The 16,570-nt window shown below is 59.1% G+C and overlaps 2 protein-coding genes across 3 annotated transcripts; both read right to left on the reverse strand.

Annotated features, from left to right (window-relative positions):
• Nucleotides 1-139: 139 nt before the first annotated feature.
• Nucleotides 140-9,189, reverse strand: mrc2 (mannose receptor, C-type 2). Its single transcript, XM_077735003.1, has 28 exons — nt 8,737-9,189; nt 7,099-7,503; nt 6,833-7,006; nt 6,584-6,748; nt 6,396-6,509; nt 6,176-6,319; nt 5,892-6,083; nt 5,634-5,788; nt 5,450-5,554; nt 5,242-5,357; nt 5,017-5,165; nt 4,704-4,930; nt 4,468-4,610; nt 4,297-4,393; nt 4,088-4,217; nt 3,919-3,951; nt 3,605-3,771; nt 3,338-3,506; nt 3,139-3,281; nt 2,914-3,025; nt 2,674-2,843; nt 2,464-2,572; nt 2,099-2,337; nt 1,864-2,026; nt 1,635-1,784; nt 1,428-1,541; nt 1,188-1,367; nt 140-1,085 (listed from the first exon to the last, which is right to left on the reverse strand). Exons 1-28 carry the CDS (start codon nt 8,999-9,001, stop codon nt 841-843), a joined length of 4,575 nt encoding a protein of 1,524 aa, XP_077591129.1. The 5' UTR covers nt 9,002-9,189; the 3' UTR covers nt 140-840.
• A 1,027-nt stretch (nt 9,190-10,216) lies between these two features.
• On the reverse strand, nt 10,217-16,512 carry tlk2 (tousled-like kinase 2). 2 transcript variants are annotated; one of them, XM_077735009.1, is made up of 22 exons: nt 16,053-16,512; nt 15,790-15,919; nt 14,800-14,882; nt 13,871-13,948; nt 13,706-13,775; nt 13,583-13,626; nt 13,380-13,478; nt 13,120-13,221; nt 12,931-13,023; nt 12,727-12,837; nt 12,509-12,645; nt 12,265-12,417; nt 12,127-12,193; nt 11,957-12,054; nt 11,766-11,847; nt 11,593-11,684; nt 11,442-11,531; nt 11,201-11,388; nt 10,941-11,079; nt 10,747-10,858; nt 10,572-10,679; nt 10,217-10,510 (listed from the first exon to the last, which is right to left on the reverse strand). In XM_077735009.1, the coding sequence occupies exons 3-22, from the start codon at nt 14,878-14,880 to the stop codon at nt 10,337-10,339; spliced, it is 2,118 nt and encodes a 705-aa protein (XP_077591135.1). In that variant the 5' UTR covers nt 14,881-14,882; nt 15,790-15,919; nt 16,053-16,512; the 3' UTR covers nt 10,217-10,336. The 2 variants fall into 2 exon arrangements, with proteins under 2 accessions (XP_077591135.1, XP_077591136.1); XM_077735010.1 differs by having other exon boundaries at nt 11,201-11,370; nt 16,053-16,510.
• Between the last annotated feature and the right edge of the window lie 58 nt (nt 16,513-16,570).

Raw genomic sequence — 16,570 nt, forward strand, 5'->3', positions numbered from 1 at the left:
CCAAAACAGCTCTTGTGGGGGTAAAAACAACACTGGTATTTACATTGGTGTCGGGGGGTGGGGGGGGATAGGGTTGGGGGGGGGAGTCTAAGGGTGCCGGATTGTTTGGCCCATGTTCCAAAAACCACAAACAAAAAGGCAGTCCTGAAATATTTTTAAAGCCAACCAACAAGAGGAGGAGAATGACCAAGAAACAAATCAGAGTGACATTTTTTCAAAGTAGGATTTTAACAAAAGATGGAAGAATCCAAGTCAATGGCTCAAACAATTTGGCAGTCAAAAAGGCAGCGGAACGTATAGAAATGTCCCCAAAATAAAAGGCAAAAAAAGAAAGCTGCACATGGAAGGAGAAGGGGAAGAAATGGCACAAATGGAAGAAATGCAAGAAATGGCTGAGTCATCTCCAAGTGGAGCCAAAATACACAAAGCGGCAGAGAAAAAAAGTGCAGGAGCAGAGCGGGAGGTCACGTCGGTGCAAATTTGGGCTGCCGCCGCCGTTCTTCCTCGGGATGCCGACGTGTCCGTCGGGCTTCGGGGAGGGACCAAGAAAAAAAAAAGGTCGTTTTCCTCGGATCCTGCCTCATTCGGGGGGAACTATTATGGCCACGCTGGTTGGCACAAGAGTCGGTTTTTTTTTTTGCTTCTTTTTTTGGGTAGTTTGCCAGCGGCCTTTTTTTTTTTTTGGAGGAAACCGTGTCCCGGACACCCAAAACGCACATCATCTCTGTCCGCCCGTCTCCTTAAAAGCGAGATGCCGCCACCGTCGTACTGCGCTCCACGCAGCCGCCTCCCTCCTTTTGGCTTTTGAGCCAAAGCAAAAGCGGGAAAACGGGAAAGCTTCTACTCGGCCTGCTCGTTGAGCTCCATGTCCGACACCAGGATGTTCTTCTCGGGCTGCTCGCCGCGGCCCGAGCGGCTGTAACGAGCGCCGTCGTAGGACGGGCGGGCCGCCGCCCCGCCCCCTCGCCGCCGGAACAGGTAGATGGCGCCCGCCGCCAAGAGGACCAGCGCCGCCCCCGTGGCCAAGATGACCATCAGCGTGGGCAGGTGGTCGGCGGCCAGCAGCTCGGCGGGAGACTCTGACGCTGCGAGAGGCAAAAGGATGGACCGCCCGTGGGTCAGAAGGTGGTAGAAGGCGAAGGAAGGGACGGAAGGGACGGACGGGGGCGGCGGCGTGGGCGGCTCACTTTTGGCTCGCTTGCAAATGACTCCGTGCGTTCGATTGCGGCACGATCCGGGCTTCCACAGGCCGCTGTCGCTCTGGATCCAGAAGCAGGAGTTGGGCGACAGCACGGACGAGGCCACGTCGCCGGCCTCCCAGTTGGTGTAGGACATCTCCGTCTCCTGGCTCCACGCCAGACCCCGACCTGCCGGCGACACCTTGTGGATCCCGGCTCAAAGCCCCCAAAAAGGGACCGACGGCCGACCTTTAACGGTGACTCCCAGCCAAGCGCCGCGGGCCTGCTCGGCCCGGCTCTGGATGTGCTCCCACACGAAGGCGTTCTCCGTCTCGTCCAAGATGGAGAGAAGCTCGGCTCCCACTGGCCCAGAAAGAAGGCACAAAACAAAAGGGTGACTTCCCTTTTTTCTGTCAAAAGGGCACTTGAGAAAAGGCCACGGAAGGGAGGGAATACCTTGGTGGCAGGACGAGCGGGCGTCCTGCTGCAGTCGAAGTCTTTGCAGGTTGAAGGCGTAGCAGTGATTCCTGAAGGCCACCCACGACCAGTCGCCCACCGAATGGGGGCAACTTCCAGGGTAGGTCCACCGGTGACTGGCGGGGAGGTCTGTGGCGACGGCACAATGGGTCAAACTGCCGCCAAACTGGTAGCCAGACTGTGTCTGTCGGGCTCCTCGCTCGCCTACCGCCGATTTGACAGATGGCCACGTCCAGTTTGTGGGCGCAGGGGGCCATGCTCCACAGGCCGCCGGGGGTCAAGTGACCGCAGCCCGACAGCGTGTTGGGCTGCCCGTCCACCCAATTGGAATAGGCCAACTCCTCCTCGCCCAGCCAGCTGTAGCTGCGGCCCTGCGGACGTAGCGGCGGGTGAGTACCCCGGCCCGGGGGGGACTCCCCCCTGCGGGGCCCGAGGGGACCCACCCCGTAGTTGTAGAGCGCGATCCACGCCGGACGCCGCAGAGCGTCCGCCAGCAACGTCAGGTAGGCCTGCTGGACGGGATCATTGGGCGCGGCCAGGGTCCCGTTCAGAGAGTTGCACAGGTGCAGGGCGCCGTTCCAGTCCAGTCGCTTCTGGAGCACCTGGTAGGTCACGCCGCCCAGCTCCAGGCGCTCGGACGGGGAGGCGGGGATCAGGGTGGGCGCCGCGGGTAGAGCCGGATCTGAAAGAGGGGGTTGCGCTGATCTCCGAAAGGTGGGGGGGGGGGGGGGGGGGGGGGAGTGAGGTGGGGAGGGAGGGAGGCGGGGAGGGAGGGAGGCAGGGAGGGAGGCAGGGAGGGAGGGCTCACCTTGATAGCGCTGACAGAGGTAGCCGATGCTTTCCGTCTCGCAGGCCCGGGAGACCCACATGCCCTTGTTCCTCCGCGGGTTTCCGTGAAGGACGGCCACGCAGTTCCCCTGCCGGGCGGGACGCGACCGGGGCGCCATTAGCCGCGGGCGGAAAGGAGAAAGAAAGAAAGGAAGGGAGAAAAAAAAAAAGGCCGGAGCCCAGCCGGTACCGGGGTCTTTTGGACGCGCAGCCCATTGTTATTGTCCACGGGCTGTCCCGGGGCCCAGTTGGTGTAGGCCAGGAGGCCCGGCTGCGGCCAGCTGAAGCGCGCCTTTTGCTCGGAGAACATGCCCAGCCAAAGGTCCACGCTCGCGTTCCACAGCAGCGTGGTGACCAAGGCTGCCGGGGGCGGAGACAATTGAAAAGGGCCCCGCCCCCGCGCCGAAAAGGGGGAGGCTGCTTCACGTACCTTGCTCCAGGTGATTGGACACCACGGCCAGGTCCCCCCGTTGCATTTCGCATTTGATTTTGGCGGCGGACCAGGTGGCCCGCTGGGACGGCAGCTGGAACGCCCGGAAACACTGGTGGGGCCAAAGGCAAAAGGGCGTCTGCGCCAAGTCTGACCAAAGTCGGACCAAAGAGACGGCGGCCCGCCGGGGCCCTCGCCGGCCCTCGCCTTACGCCGTGGCCTTACCTTGCGCCCATACGAGGTCCAACCTTCGGGGCAGCCCGACGGCGAGCCCGGGAGCGAGGGCGTCGGGGGAGCGGTGCCGGTCACGTTGACCCTCTTGCAGACGTAGGGCAGGTCGGAGGAGCACTTCTCCTCCACCCACTCGCCTGCGGGGAGGGGCGCGCCGTTGGCAAATGTTCACCAGATGTCCGAGGGCGCTCACCTTTGCCGGCCATCAGGTGCACGCATCGGCGCTCGCGAGCCGGGGGGCGGGGCCTGCCGACGGCCCACGACACGTAGTTGAGCACGGAGCGGTCGGACCAGCGGAAGCGCCCGTCGTTGTCGTAGGTGTGCAGTCCCAGCCACCATTTGTCGCCCTCCGCCTTGACCATCTGCATGGCGGGAGCGGCCAATGGGGAAAAGGCGGGCTTTTTTTTTCTTTTCTTTTCCTTTCGGTCGAGCCTTTTTGGAAATTTGGCCCTCTCCTTACCTGGTTGAGCGTGGCGGCCAGGAATTTCTCCTCCTGCGGCGAGTGGACGGACGCCAGAGAGGAGTGGAACCAGGAGCAAATCCTCTGGGCCTGCTCCCAGGTGGTGCGGTGGTCAAAGAACTTGTACTCGGCCTCCTGGAAGCCCATCCATTCCGGGGAGTATCCGCCTGAGGGGACAAAAGAGTTCACGTCGGGTGGCGTTAGCGCCATTAGCGCACGTGACTTTTTCCAAGAACGGCGAAAAAGTCGGCTGGGTTTTGGCTTCCGAAGCCCAAGAGGAGTCGGCCCTCGGACAAGAAGGTTTCGATGCCCACCTTCGGCGGCCTCCGGTTCCTTCTCCACGCTACCTAAAGACAAAGCGAGAGGAAGGTAAAGTTGTTGGCCAGGACGTGCGCGGGGGCTACGCCAGGGCTACGCCAGGGCTACGCCAGGGCGGCGCCAGGGCGGCGCCAGGGCGGCGCCAGGGCGGCGCCAGGGCGGCACCTCGGGGCATCTTGCAGATCCAGTCCAACTGCGAGTCGCAGTGCATGGGCAGCCAGGTCATGGAGCCCAAGTCGGTGGCGGCGCACTGCCTGACGTTGTAGCTGTAGCGGCCAAAGTTCTGGTACGTCACCTGGCAGACGGGTTTGGAGGCCTTTGGCAAAGGGAACAGCCCACCCCACCTCTCCCCCCCCCTCCGGGCGGGCACTCACGGGCACGCCGTCGCTCCACTTCCAGCCCACGTCGCCCGACGGGTTCCTGCGGTTCAGCCCGATCCAGAACCAGTGCTGCTCGTGCTCCTCCGACTCCCTGCGGGCCAGACGCTGGCGGTGGTCCGTCCCGCCGTGTCCCGGGACGACGGCGGCGGCGGCGCGCTCACCTACCCGAAGGCCTCGTGCAGGACCCGGAGGACGAAATGCTCCTCGTCGGGGCCGCCCAGGCTGAGCAGGTCGGCGCCGTGTTTGCGGCAGAACAAGTGCGCCTGCAGCCAGCTCAGCTTCTCGTCCAGTTCCGGGGAGTGAAAGACCTGCGCGGGACGGCCGGGGGGGGGAGGGAGGAAGGGACTCGTTGCGTAATTGCCCCTTCCTGGCCGCCCTCGTCGTCGTCGTCGTCGTAGTACCTTGTAGCAGTAGCGCAGGTCGCCGTTGCTCTTCCAGCCGTTCGGACAGGAACCGGTCAGGCCGGGCGTGGGCCGGGGCGGGGGGCGGGCGGTGGCCTCGGCGCCCGGGACGCCGTCCCGCTTCTGCCGGCAGATGTACTTGGCCTCGGACGCGGCGCACTCTCTCGCCTCCCAGAGGCCGGCGGCAGAGCCGGTCGCCATGGCCACGCAGCCTTCCCGGACGCCGGCTGGAAAGGAGGGCGGTATGAGAGAGAGAGAGAGAGAGAGAGAGGAAGCGTTGCGGCGGAAGCGGCACCCCGCCGTCCCCACCCACCCGGCTGGTCTCGGTTCCAATTGGTGTAGGACACGGCGTCGCCGCTCTGCCAGCGGAAAGAGCCGGCGCCGCCCCGGTCGTGCAGACCGATCCAGAAGGAGTCGTCGGAACGACCCAGCAACAGGCTGTTGGCGAAGGCCTGCTCGAACCTGCGTTCCCGGCGAGGGGCTTTAGAGGGGGGCGAAAGGGAGACCACCTACCTACCGGCCCCCTACTGGCCGCTACCTGTTGGTGATGGTGAGAAGCGACGCCGCCTTTTCCTCGCAAGACTTCTTGGCCTCGTCAAACGTCAGCGGGTCTTCGGACAGCCAGTAGCAAGACGGACTGTGCCACTTCCAGCCCTTTTGGAAACCGAGGGGAGGGGGGTCAGTTTTGCTCCGATTTTGAGGCCCTCACACAGACCGCTTCAAGGGGGAATGCCCAGGAAACCGACTTGTTTGCAGTCTTGATGCCCAGCTTCGCCTTGGCTCTTGGCGGCCGCCTTCTTGCAGACGGCGGGCAGCGTCAGGTTGCACGGGTTGTCGTCCCAGCGGCCGTCCTGCGGCGGGGCGAGGGGCGGTTCAAGGCAATGTTGGGCCGGGCCCCGACGCAGAGGTGCACGCCGGCCGCCAACTCACGGCTCCCCACATGGAGACGCAGTCTTCCGCCGTGTTGCGGAAGTTGTTGGGCTCGAAGGGGTGCCAGTGGGTGAAGATGACGGGCGTGTGGTCGCTCCAGTGGAAGTCCATCTGCATCAGCGTGTCGTGGAGGCCCAGCCACACCTGCTCCGTGTCTGAGCGGGCGGGAAGCAGTGGCAATTGGCAAAAGCCCGGCCCATGGTCCCCGGCGGCCGAACGTCCAGTCCACGAGTTGGCTAACTCTCGCTAGCAAATGACCTTTCTTGATGTGGCGCAGGATGAACTCCATCTCGGGCAGCGTGTGAATGCTGACCAGGTTGGCGTCCATCTTCTGGCAGGCCCGGAGCCCGGCGTCCCAGTCGCCTTTTTCCGCCACCAGCTTGTAGCAGCCGGCCTGGAAGACGCGCCAGCCCGCCTGGCACTCGTACTTGTCGTCGTCCTCCCACGAGTCTGCCCAGAGCTGCGTGACGGCTCGGGGGGGACGGACGACGGACGGACGACAGACGGGAAGGGAGGGAGGCGGGCCGGCCGCCACTTCTCACCTGTGCTGAATGGATCGAGGGTGGCGTTGGGCCTCTTCTCGCAGACGTACGGCAGCGTCTGGGAGCATTGGCGGTTTTGCCAGCGACCCGACGACTCGGTCCTGATCACGGCGCAGTTCTCCTCTTCCTGGTGGTCGGGACGATCTGCCCAAGGAAAGGAGTCGGTCGAGCGGAGTCGGGGGACCGAGGAGAGGGGGCGCCCACCCACCCACCCACCCACCTTGCTCCCAATTCAGGTACTTGAGCGGCGAGGCGTCGGCCCACTGCCAGCCGCCGTTGATGTCCAGGTCGTTGAGGCCCATCCACAAGGCGGCGCTGTAGCCGGACAGCAGCCCTGGAAAAAGCCACGAGCAGACGCTGGATTCCGGTTTCCCGCGGACGACCGGTGGGGAACGGCCGGCCGGGAACCATTGATGTAGGTCTGCTCGTGCAGCTCGGTGACGCTGAGCAGGTCGGCACCCTGCTGCCGGCAGCTGAGGCGGGCTTCGTCCCACGACAGCGAGGCCTGGAAGTTGAACTGGTAGCAGCTGCCGCTCAGCGGATCCGTGTCCCAGAAAGTGTCGCAGCCGTTACCTGGGTGTCCCCAGAGCCCGCATAAGGCGAGGGCCCAGGCAAGGGACTGGCGGCCACGGGACGGGACGGGACCGGCGGACTCACCGTCCACGGGGCAGAAGCCCCACAACTCGTCTCGGCCGTAGTCGTAGGTGGTGGCGCACCACAGGTGGCCGTCCTCTCGCCCCGTGCCGGTGCAGTTGTGGAACCACAGGCCGTCGTAGAGGAAGGGCAGGTGGCAGGGACGCCCCTTGGAGTTGCCCTGGACGGTGTAGATCTCTGACAATCCCCCCCACCAAAAAACAAACAGCCACAAACGTCACCAGACAAGCCGGCCGTGGTTGGATGATGGCTGGCCGGTTCCCTTTTACCTCCATAGGTCTTGGCGCACGGATCGTGGCGCCCGCCGTCGCCGTGGAGCCTCCATTCGGAGCCGCCGGCGGCGGTGGGCGGCGGCGGCGGCGGGGCCGCCGACAGGTTGGAGAAGGAGGGCCAGGGCAGGTGGCGGCCCAGCTCCTCCAGCACGTTGCCGCAGCTCCAGGTCCACAGGGTCTCGGGGGGCCGGCGGTCGCAGGCGTAGGCGCCCAGGGGGGCGGCACCCGCCCCCTGGTTGACGGCCAGGCACAGCGAGGAGCCCAGGTTGAAGAGGCGGCCCCGGCTCACCCACTTCCAGCGCTGCTGGGGCTCCAGGCAAGAGGCGGACAGGACCAGGGCGTGAGAGCGCACTCCCAAGCACCCCTGGGTGCCCACGTGGAAGAAGGCAAAGTCGTCCGACTCTGCCAAGATTGGAGACGAGTTAGCCACTCAACTAGTTTGCCGGCGGAATGAAAAATGAGGCCCAGTTTTCTTTGGCTGTCATAAAAGTCATTCAGGCCATTGAGTTCAGCCTGTGGATTGTGTTCTTTCACGGTTGTGTCCCAAAAGAAAAGAAAACCCCCAAAACCATAAACAATGTTAAAGTTGGTGTAATTCCAGAAAGCAGAGAGTCACGCGGCGCCACCTAAGCACACAACGCTTGTCACGCTTGTCACCCCGCCGTCGCCGTCGTCGTCGTCGGCGTCGTCGTCTCTCTGCCTCTGCTATTCTTATAGCCATGTTGCGCCACGCTTTGGCCAAACGCCTGACGTCGGGAGAGCGATTTGGGCTTTGCGGGGAAAGCTGCAAACTTTCAGCAGAGGAAGCGTTCTGAAAATAAGGGACTGATTTCTACAGTTTTTTCTCTCAAATTGTTCACGAGTTAAAGACAGGTTTTTGTTGACTTTGTCAAATCCAAAGAGCTGTTGTGGAACATTTGGAAATATTATTTTGCAGCTCATGAAGTGCCAAAAGAAGCATTTCTTGGAAATGAGGATGTGTTGAATAATTAGAATTGCTTTCAATTTAGAAAGGAGAAGCGGTGATTCATTAATCCAGCGTCATTCTTTTCCCAACTCGTCTACTTTTGCAACAGTCGTTTGGAGACACGCTGCTCTGACCGGAGTAGAATTTGGACCACTCTTTCTCGCTCTCTCTGGCCACCTCGGCTGTGGAATTTTTTTTCTTCCAACAGACTATTCCAAACAGGGGCCATATCCTGTTATCCCTCCGCATTGCGGCCAAATCCGCCAGTGTGTAGTATAAACTCACCAGCAGAACCGTAAATAAAAAAAGAAGGCCCGTATGTGGCCCACAAACACACACACACACACACACATCCTCCTCCTTTCTGTTCTGTCCTACACCCCCCCCCCCCCCCCAGGCCCCCCTCGGCCCCCTTTCTTTCTTTCTTTCTTTCTTTCTTTCACATCTGGTTCCACTCGCTGTCGAACTTTTTGGTTCGTGGCAAAAAGTTTGGAGGGGGGGTGTATAGGGGGGGCAGAAGCGACAATTTGACATCCTAACATCTCTCTTGACTTCGCGATGCGATTGACACGTGGAGCGAAAACAAACACAGAAACCACTAAATAAGTATCAACCAAATGTAAATGAAATACAAAAAAGAAGAATAAAAAGCCAAATGTCGGACTCACCCGAGGCGCTCCACGTCACGTCCACCCCAATCAGCAGCAGCAAGAGAACGGACAGAGAAAATGAAGAAGAAGAAGAAGAAGGAAGCAAAGCCCATCGCCGCTCCAAACGCTGGTTCTGGCGCTGGTTCTGGTGCTGGCACTCGGTCCAACGCCGGCCGGGGCTCCGTCTTGCTTCGGAAGTGGAGGCGCCTCGGTCCCGCTCGTCTTTGGGATGCATGCTCTCAGCCGCGGTGATCCCCACGCACACGCGCGCGCACTCACGCATGCGAGCGACAAATGGACGCTTGGAACGAAGGCGAGTGAAGAAGCAAAGTGGACAAAGGCCCAGGAAAGTTCCACCTTTCGAGAGGTCGTCGGACCGGCCGCCGTCTGCTTGGCGTAACCGCAGCAGATAGAGATGAACCAACCAACCAACCAACGCTCGTCACTGCATAACTTTGTCAACTTTCCCAAAGACTACGCGAGAGGACCCCCAGTGGCCGTCAGCGGAACTGTCGGACACTTTATTAGGTACATTTAGGGGGAGCCCTTTTAGTTCTGATCTTGCGGTAGCCTCCCATCTCTTGGGAATCACTTGACATGACTACTAGATTTCAGTGCCGTCGACGGCGATAGACGTCCAATACATCTAAGGTCGTTAAAGGCATCCAATCAGTTGTATCTTATCCCCGTATAACGACATTCCCAAAAGTACATTATTTGCCAACCAAATTTCTCTATATCTAGAAAATAGAAGGATTTGAATTGAGTAAACTAGCATTCATGATGAAACTATAACATTTTGATGAGTCAGTTAAACAGGAATTGTTTAACTGACACACCATCATTTTTGGAAACTACGGAGGTCACAGCACAGCAGTTTGGAAACAAGAGGTTGTTGTTTTTTTTAATGGTTTATGCAACATCCCGTTAAGGCCCAAACGCTCCTCCCCCTCAAAAGCACTCCAAGGTCAATCCGTTGGTCCGTCTCTTTGTCTGTCAGTTGCATTTGAAAATGGCCCAAAATTCAATTCAAACATACCTTAATAAATATGTGTGTTTGCGGGAGGAAGTGAGAGGAGGCGGGCCCGCAAAAACAATAAAACTTCCAATGAAAGGCAACTTGAGAAAAGAAAAAAATACTTTTCTCCTTTAAAAATGCTCTCGCTCTTCCCCAAAAATGTCCAAGAAGAGGAAGGTGAGGGCGTTGGGGACGCCGGTCACTAAGGGGGTGTTCTGGGGTCGTTCTCAGGGGGCTTCCACTTGGGAGTAACGGCGCCACCATCTGGTTAAAAAACTTTGGTCACGGGGTTAACGGGGAGATGGCGCAGACTTGGAAGGCAAAAAACAAAACATACACTGTCCACCAGAGGGGGCTCAAGCACAGGTTTACGAGCAAAGGAGGGAGGGACTTAGCTCAAGCGGTTTCAAACTTGGACATTTTCGTTTGTCTTGTAAAGCGGGAACCCCCTACCCCTACCCCTGCCCTGCCCTGCCCTGCCCTGCCCTGCCCCTACCCTCCACCCCGAGCCCAAAGGCCAGAAAAGCCCAACTTGTCTCCCGGGCTTCGACGCCCGTAGACCACGACGGGTCTTCTCCGGGAGGACGGCGTGGCGGCGTCTCAGTTGGAGGCGCTGCTGTTGGAGGAGCTGGAGGTGGAGGCCGCCGCGGCCGCCGAGTTGCCCGAGGAGGCCACCGACTTGCGGATGTGCGGCATGAGGAAGGGGTCGTTGGAAAGCTGGTGCACGTCGATGCGCTCCTCCTTGCGGTACACTAAACAGCGGCGGATGAAGGCCTGCGGGTGGGAGGGCAGGAGGTCAAGGGAGGTCAAGGGAGGGAGACCAGATCTTCCTCACCTTGGCTTCCGGGGTGACCACCGGTTTGGGCGGGAACTGCACCTCGGTGGCCTTCAAGATGGTGTTCTCTTGCAGGATGTCCTGTTGAGACTGGTTGTGGCCGAAAGGCTTCACAAAAAGAAAATAAATCAAGTTTCAAAAAGGTCCAACGAGCCCCTCCGTCTACCCGACTTACCTTGCGGCCGTACAAGCACTGGTAGAAGATGACTCCTACGGACCACACGTCGACCTTGTTGGAGATTTTGGGCGGCTCTTTTCCCACCACAAAGCACTCGGGGGGCAGGTACCTTGCGGGGTTCGGGACACATCACACGGATTGGGCCCGGCCGCCCCTACTGCTAAGACCCCATTGAAAGACGCCCGTCTCACCAGTAGGTGCCGGCCCCCTGCGACGTGAGCTCCATGCCGTCCACCGAGTTGTAGCTGTCGTCGTCCATGATCTTGGACAGGCCAAAGTCGGTGATCTTGATCTCCCCGCACGCCGTGCCGTTGACCAGCAGGATGTTACCTGAGGCAAAAAAAAGGGGGGGGGGACCTTTTCACTTGAAATACGCGTGACCAAATTGGTAGCCACTACTAAAAAAATGCACCCGAGGAGGGAAAAAAAAAACCCCAAAAATAACACTGACCGGGTTTAAGGTCGTAGTGGATGATGGGCGGCCGGATCTCGTTGAGGTACTTGAGGGCGTTGACGATCTGCATGATGATGGAGCGACCCTCCTTCTCGGACATCAGCTTGTGCTGTTTCAAGTAGAAGTCCAGGTCGTTGCCCTCGCAGTACTCCAGGACTGTGCAAAAGCTGACAACACGGCACACGCTGGGACGGACGGCTTCCAGATGCCCATCGCTCGGGATCGGCGGGGCTCTCACGAGTCTGTGTCCAGGGAGAAGTAGTCGTAGAGTTTGACGATTCGCGGGTGGTCCAGCTCCTTGTGGATGCGATATTCCCTGCAGGCGTGTCTGAGACAAAAGGTGGGCGTCAGTCCGTTGGGCGGCCGCTTGAAAACCGCGCTTCACTCACTTGTGGTAGTTTTCCTTTTTCTCATCCCTCCAGTTTTTATTGAGCTGGTGGATTTTGACCGCCACGTACCTTTGTTCCGTTAAATCAAAGGCCTGAAAAAGACATGCCAAAGTCAGTCGGATGAATGGGGAGGGCGGAGGAAAGAAAAGAATCGGTAAACGGGCCTCTCTCACCTTGTAAACTTCGCTGAAACCTCCGCGTCCCAGCAAGTGGAGAAGCAGGTACCGGTCGTTTAACGTCGGGTGATCTTTGAATCTGCGGGTTGCCGGAGAGAGAGAAAAATACGTGTGTTTGGGTGCATGTATCCTAGCGACAAGGGTAGGACCTGAAAAAAAAAAAAAACCCCAAATCAAGTCCTACTGACTGGGAGTTATCTTCGTTGTGGATTCTTTTGAGCTCGCGGATGTGCAGGTTGCGGACTCGCTCCAGCCTCTCCAGCTCCGCCTGGATCTCGGCCTCCTCCTGCGAACGTGGGCGCAAAAGGCGTCAGCGCCCGTGCGCCGACCTGGCCGGCCGGCTCGGGAGCGCCGTTACTTTCTTCAGGTGGCCCAGCCTTAACTTGAAGATCTCCTCTTGCTCGTGGTATTCCGCCTGCGATAACCTGCCGGACGGAGGAGCGCGTGAAAAAGGGTGGCCGCCCTCCTTCTCCGCCGGCTTTCCCGCTTTCCCTACGCTTCGCTCTCGGCGCCGTTGGCTTTGCTCTTGCGCTTGTTCTGTTCCAGGTTGGGCGGCGGCGTCTGAGCCATGGACGGCGGCTTGCGCTTGGCCAGCAGCTTGCGTTGCCGCTCCATGTCTTCTCGCTGCGAGTTGATGCGCTCTTGTTGCCTGCCAAGCGCACCGACAAATCAGGCGCTCGCAAGTCAAGTGGCGTTGGTCGCCGCCGTTGGTCGCCGCCGTTGGTCGCCGCGACACTCACTTGATGAGGTTCTGGAAGGCGTAGCCGTCCGTCCACTGCTCGGTGAAAGAGGCCCCGTGTCGGACCGTGGTGAAGTGGCCCAGCCGCAGGCGGTCCTGCATGCTCTTGTCGCGGCACGCCATCTTCTCCTGCTTGGACTGCCGCGGGACAGAGGGGCCGTCAGGGGCCCGTCGGGGGAGCCGTAGGGGGGGGGGGTTGACCACCACACGGATACGCACTTTTTCTATCAGCAGCTTCTTGGACATGGTCACGCACTTATTCAAGCGCTCCTTGTAGCGCTCCAGCATCCTCTGCTGCTCGTCAATCTGTCTCCGCAGGTCGCAGTTGGCCTGGGGAGGGAAGGAGGGAGGGAGGGAGGGAGCGATTGGGTCTGGTTTCAAGCCGCGAGCCGGCCCCCCCGTCGTTTACCCCACGCCACGTACCCGCAGCAGGTCGTCGATACGTCCCTCCTTCTTCTCCAAGTCAGAGTTTTTGTTGTTCTCCATGGCGATGAGCCTCTCCACGGTGAGGTCGGACTGGCGAGCGGCAAAAAAGAAAAAGGCCCGTGGGGGGCGCCGTCGGGCTCGATACACCGGGCCGGAGCGGCGGGGAGTCCGGCTTTGGACACGTACCTGCGTAGCTTTGTGGAGCAGGTAAAGGGCGGCGGGTTTCAGAGCGCACGAAGCGTGTTCCGCGTTGGCCGAGCCCGCCGACGACGGGCTGCCCTGCTGTACCTGGGGAAACGGACGGATGGCGGCGACCACAGATAAACACCCCGTCGTACAAACGGTTTCAATGCCCTCGCGGGGAAAAAGCGCAGCCGGCGTGGCGGCGGGCGGATAGGAAACAGCAAGGGAAGTCAGGAAAAGTGCAAGGACGGACAGACACTCACTGTGACGGCTGGATTGGAAAGGGAATGCTGCGGGGAAGAGCGGACCATCGGCGGGACCCCCCGAGCGGGGCTGGTACCGGGGCCGCTGCCTCCCGCAAACTTGACAGTCGCCGGCGAAAAAGAAAATGAGAGGAAAGGGAAAACCGTTGAAGAGCAACAGGTTAAAAGCAGACCAGACACACATGCCCACTTTTGACACTCACCTCAAAGTAATCGCTGATTTTATGTCCTCTCGCTCCGGCCTTGACTGAGGACAGACGCAGCAGCAGCGCGTTAGGATTCACTTGTAGGCAGCGGATTCCACAAGGCCGGCGGCGGCAGCTCACCTTGGTTGGCGTCAAAGTGGTCGGCCTTTCGTTTCCGGATCCTCTGCTCGTTGGCCTTCTTCTCCGGAGTCTGTCGGGGGGAGCCCGGCAAGTCCGTTTCCCGTTGCTATTTGCCGTTAAAGTGCGGCGGGCGGGCGCTTTGAACGTAAAAAGGAGGCGGCTCACCTCCATTTCTTTGTCGCTGAGCGATCCCACGCTGCACAGACTCTGGTTGGACGATTCGTTCTGACTCTGGCCCGAGCCCTGTTGGGAGAAACCATCTCAGCCCGCGCTTCATTTTAAAGTAAGGCGCCCGTGCCGGGGAGAGGGGGGGGGGGCAGAGTGGCGGAGGGCGTCTGGTTGCCAGGGGCGACCGCGCCATGCCTCCGCTGCTCCCCTCTGGCTTGTCACTCAAAGCAATCAGGATTCTGCAGACGCGCTCAACTTTGTCATTCAGAGCACAGCACGAGCCAACGCTCTCTTCCTAAAATGGCGCCTTCAGCGTTGGCCATGATGTTCTACCGCTGTCACGGGGCGTTTCATCAGTAGAATTTTTTTGACCATTTCAGCTCTTTAACCCCACTAGAAGTATGTGTCATGATGAAAGAGTGAAGAAAATAAAAAAGGTGTAAAATTGTCTGGTCGGAAATCAAAGGGCTTCTCTCCTCAAAAAAAAAAAAAACTCAACGTAAACGTCAAGCGAGGTGGCCCGGGGCCGCCATTTTCTCCGCAGCCGTGCCACGCCGCAGCGTTGCATAGGGTTGGCACTGGGCCCGCCGTTGGCACCCGGTCTCTTTCCGGGACCGGCGGATCCTCAAAATGGGGCGACTCGGACTACGAGTCGGGTGCAAAAATAGGCGATGGGGACGACTGTACCAAGAAGTGTTTTTGAGGCATTCCTCTCGCCCCCCCCCTTTGCACTTCCATCCCATCTTGGCAGGCGCCGCCACTCGGATACGCAGGCACTACATTACGAGTGACGGGGTGGGTGGGGGGTATGTCTTTTCACGGCAGCCCAAAAAAATATACGCGTCACCCCCCCCCCCCCCCCACACACAAAGGAAAGCAAAACGTAGAGAAAGATGCGGCGTGGCCGACGGATGGAGAGGCCTGACCTTGGCCACGCCGACCCCGGTGAAGCGAGCCTCCAGCAGCTCCTGTCGCCGGGGGTCCAGGCTGTGCAGTTCTTCCATCATGGCTGCAGAGACAAGGGAGCACACATGAACGAGGGGGCGCAATCGGCGTGGTCCCGTGCCATTCCGCCGGCGAGGGAGGCAACAGTATTTCACAACACATTAGCTTTCCATGAGTCACAGCTGTGGGTAGCCATCCTTTAGGTCACCCCAAAATGTCTTCCGTACAAACACGCAAAGGTAGAGACGACGCACGGCCAATCAAATTCTCAATCCTCTGCCTTTGGAGTTGTTTTAAATGTCATCATCACGTGATAACACCCAGACATGAAATTTCGAGAGCCAAGTTCTAGCTGTCAAAGGTCATACCTGAGGCAAAGTAAACCTGCCTACCTAATGCATAAACATTTGCATGTATTTACTTTCGTTTCCGTGGCACAGGGACACAGATTGGAGTTTGCTGAATAATTATTTCACTTAAGCTCACTTATTGATACATGGAGGCAACTTTAAGAACACAGGACTATTTCTGGCAATTTCTATGAAGTGGGGGGCCGGGGGGGGGGGATTAGGTTAACTCAGGCAGCGACTTTATTAAGTCATGCTGATGATTGGAATGATTAGCGCAGACACTTTGTCGCCTTGATCAACATGCTAACGAGCCCCTCACGTTAGCATATCAACCCTTGACGCCAACTCCCAATTCGAAATGACACGAAGATGTCCGTTTGACGGCCCAATGTGCAAATTTGTGTGATACATTGAGGTGACGAGGAGCCAATGTGTCAATATGTCCGCTAAATGGTTTGATAAGGGGATACGCGAAGCAAAAGGAAGGCAGACGGCTAACGTTAGCTCAGCTCGTCTGTGATAAGAGCCGCATCTTTCTCTAGTGTTGTCAAGATGTTGCTGCCACGACGCTCGTATCAAATGAGCATCTTTGACTTCCATTCTTTCGGCCGAGATACTCACTGCACTGCGGGCTTTTCTCGCTCCCCCGGACCTGTTGTTAATCCCCGGGTGGCGTCCCCGTTGTTTTCCCCGTCGCTAGTCTGGTCCCTGCGGGGTAGGCCGCATCGACAGCCTCGGGCCTCGCGTGACACTGGCGGGCGAGGGTCGCGCGATGAGCGCGATGAGCGCGGGCTAACGGCCGCCAGACAGCCGGATGGATTGCCTCCCCCCCACCGCTCCGTTCGGGAGGCCTCGGTCGGTCGCCGAGGGTATCCCGGACCCACCTTTGAGCGCTCCTTAGGCGGGGATCCCCTTCCAGTCCCCGTCGCCGAGCAGCATAACTGTGGCGATGTCGCGACTCCTCGTCCGCACAATGGCGAGCGACCCCGGAGTTAGTTATTTCCCCCTTATCTCCAGCAGGTATAAATGATGTCTTTAATAGTGGCGTCACTCAACCCCCTACTTTTTTTTCCCCTCCCCATCGGGGTCGGGGATGCTTGGCTTGTCCAGTGCGATCAAAACAAAGTTGAGCTCCGTTTGTCTTCTTGCTTCCTTCCTCCCTCGTATAGAATCCAATGTGGCCTCGGGGAAAAGTTGCCTTTAGTTGCATCCGTATCGATTCGTTTCTCACGGCGTCTTTTTTCCCCCTTTTCTCGCCCGCAATGTAAACAATAATCAGGCAAATCTCATAATGTCTCGTGAGATTGTGTCAAGTATTTAGCGGCGTCTGCTCCTGCAAATCTCTCAACCTCCAGCGGACCAATAGCAGATCGGCACACATTTGGACATCAGATGGAAGTCT

The sequence above is a fragment of the Stigmatopora nigra genome, chromosome 15 (genome assembly GCF_051989575.1).
Source record: "Stigmatopora nigra isolate UIUO_SnigA chromosome 15, RoL_Snig_1.1, whole genome shotgun sequence".
NCBI lineage: Eukaryota > Metazoa > Chordata > Actinopteri > Syngnathiformes > Syngnathidae > Stigmatopora > Stigmatopora nigra.

What these genes read in the sequence shown, in the direction of transcription:
- mrc2 (XM_077735003.1), bottom strand. Translation starts at nt 9,001, where the DNA reads ATGCGTGAGTGCGCGCGCGTGTGCGTGGGGATCACCGCGGCTGAGAGC. An exon ending in GGGCTTCTGCCCCGTGGACG is followed by an intron (nt 6,749 to 6,832) that starts GTGAGTCCGCCG and finishes GGGGACACCCAG; the next exon opens with GTAACGGCTGCGACACTTTC. An exon ending in CCGCTCGTCCTGCCACCAAG is followed by an intron (nt 1,542 to 1,634) that starts GTATTCCCTCCC and finishes TTTCTGGGCCAG; the next exon opens with TGGGAGCCGAGCTTCTCTCC.
- tlk2 (XM_077735009.1), bottom strand. Translation starts at nt 14,880, where the DNA reads ATGATGGAAGAACTGCACAGCCTGGACCCCCGGCGACAGGAGCTGCTG. An exon ending in AAATCAGCGATTACTTTGAG is followed by an intron (nt 13,479 to 13,582) that starts GTGAGTGTCAAA and finishes GCGACTGTCAAG; the next exon opens with TTTGCGGGAGGCAGCGGCCC. An exon ending in TTCTCCCTGGACACAGACTC is followed by an intron (nt 11,389 to 11,441) that starts GTGAGAGCCCCG and finishes CGTCCGTCCCAG; the next exon opens with CGTGTGCCGTGTTGTCAGCT.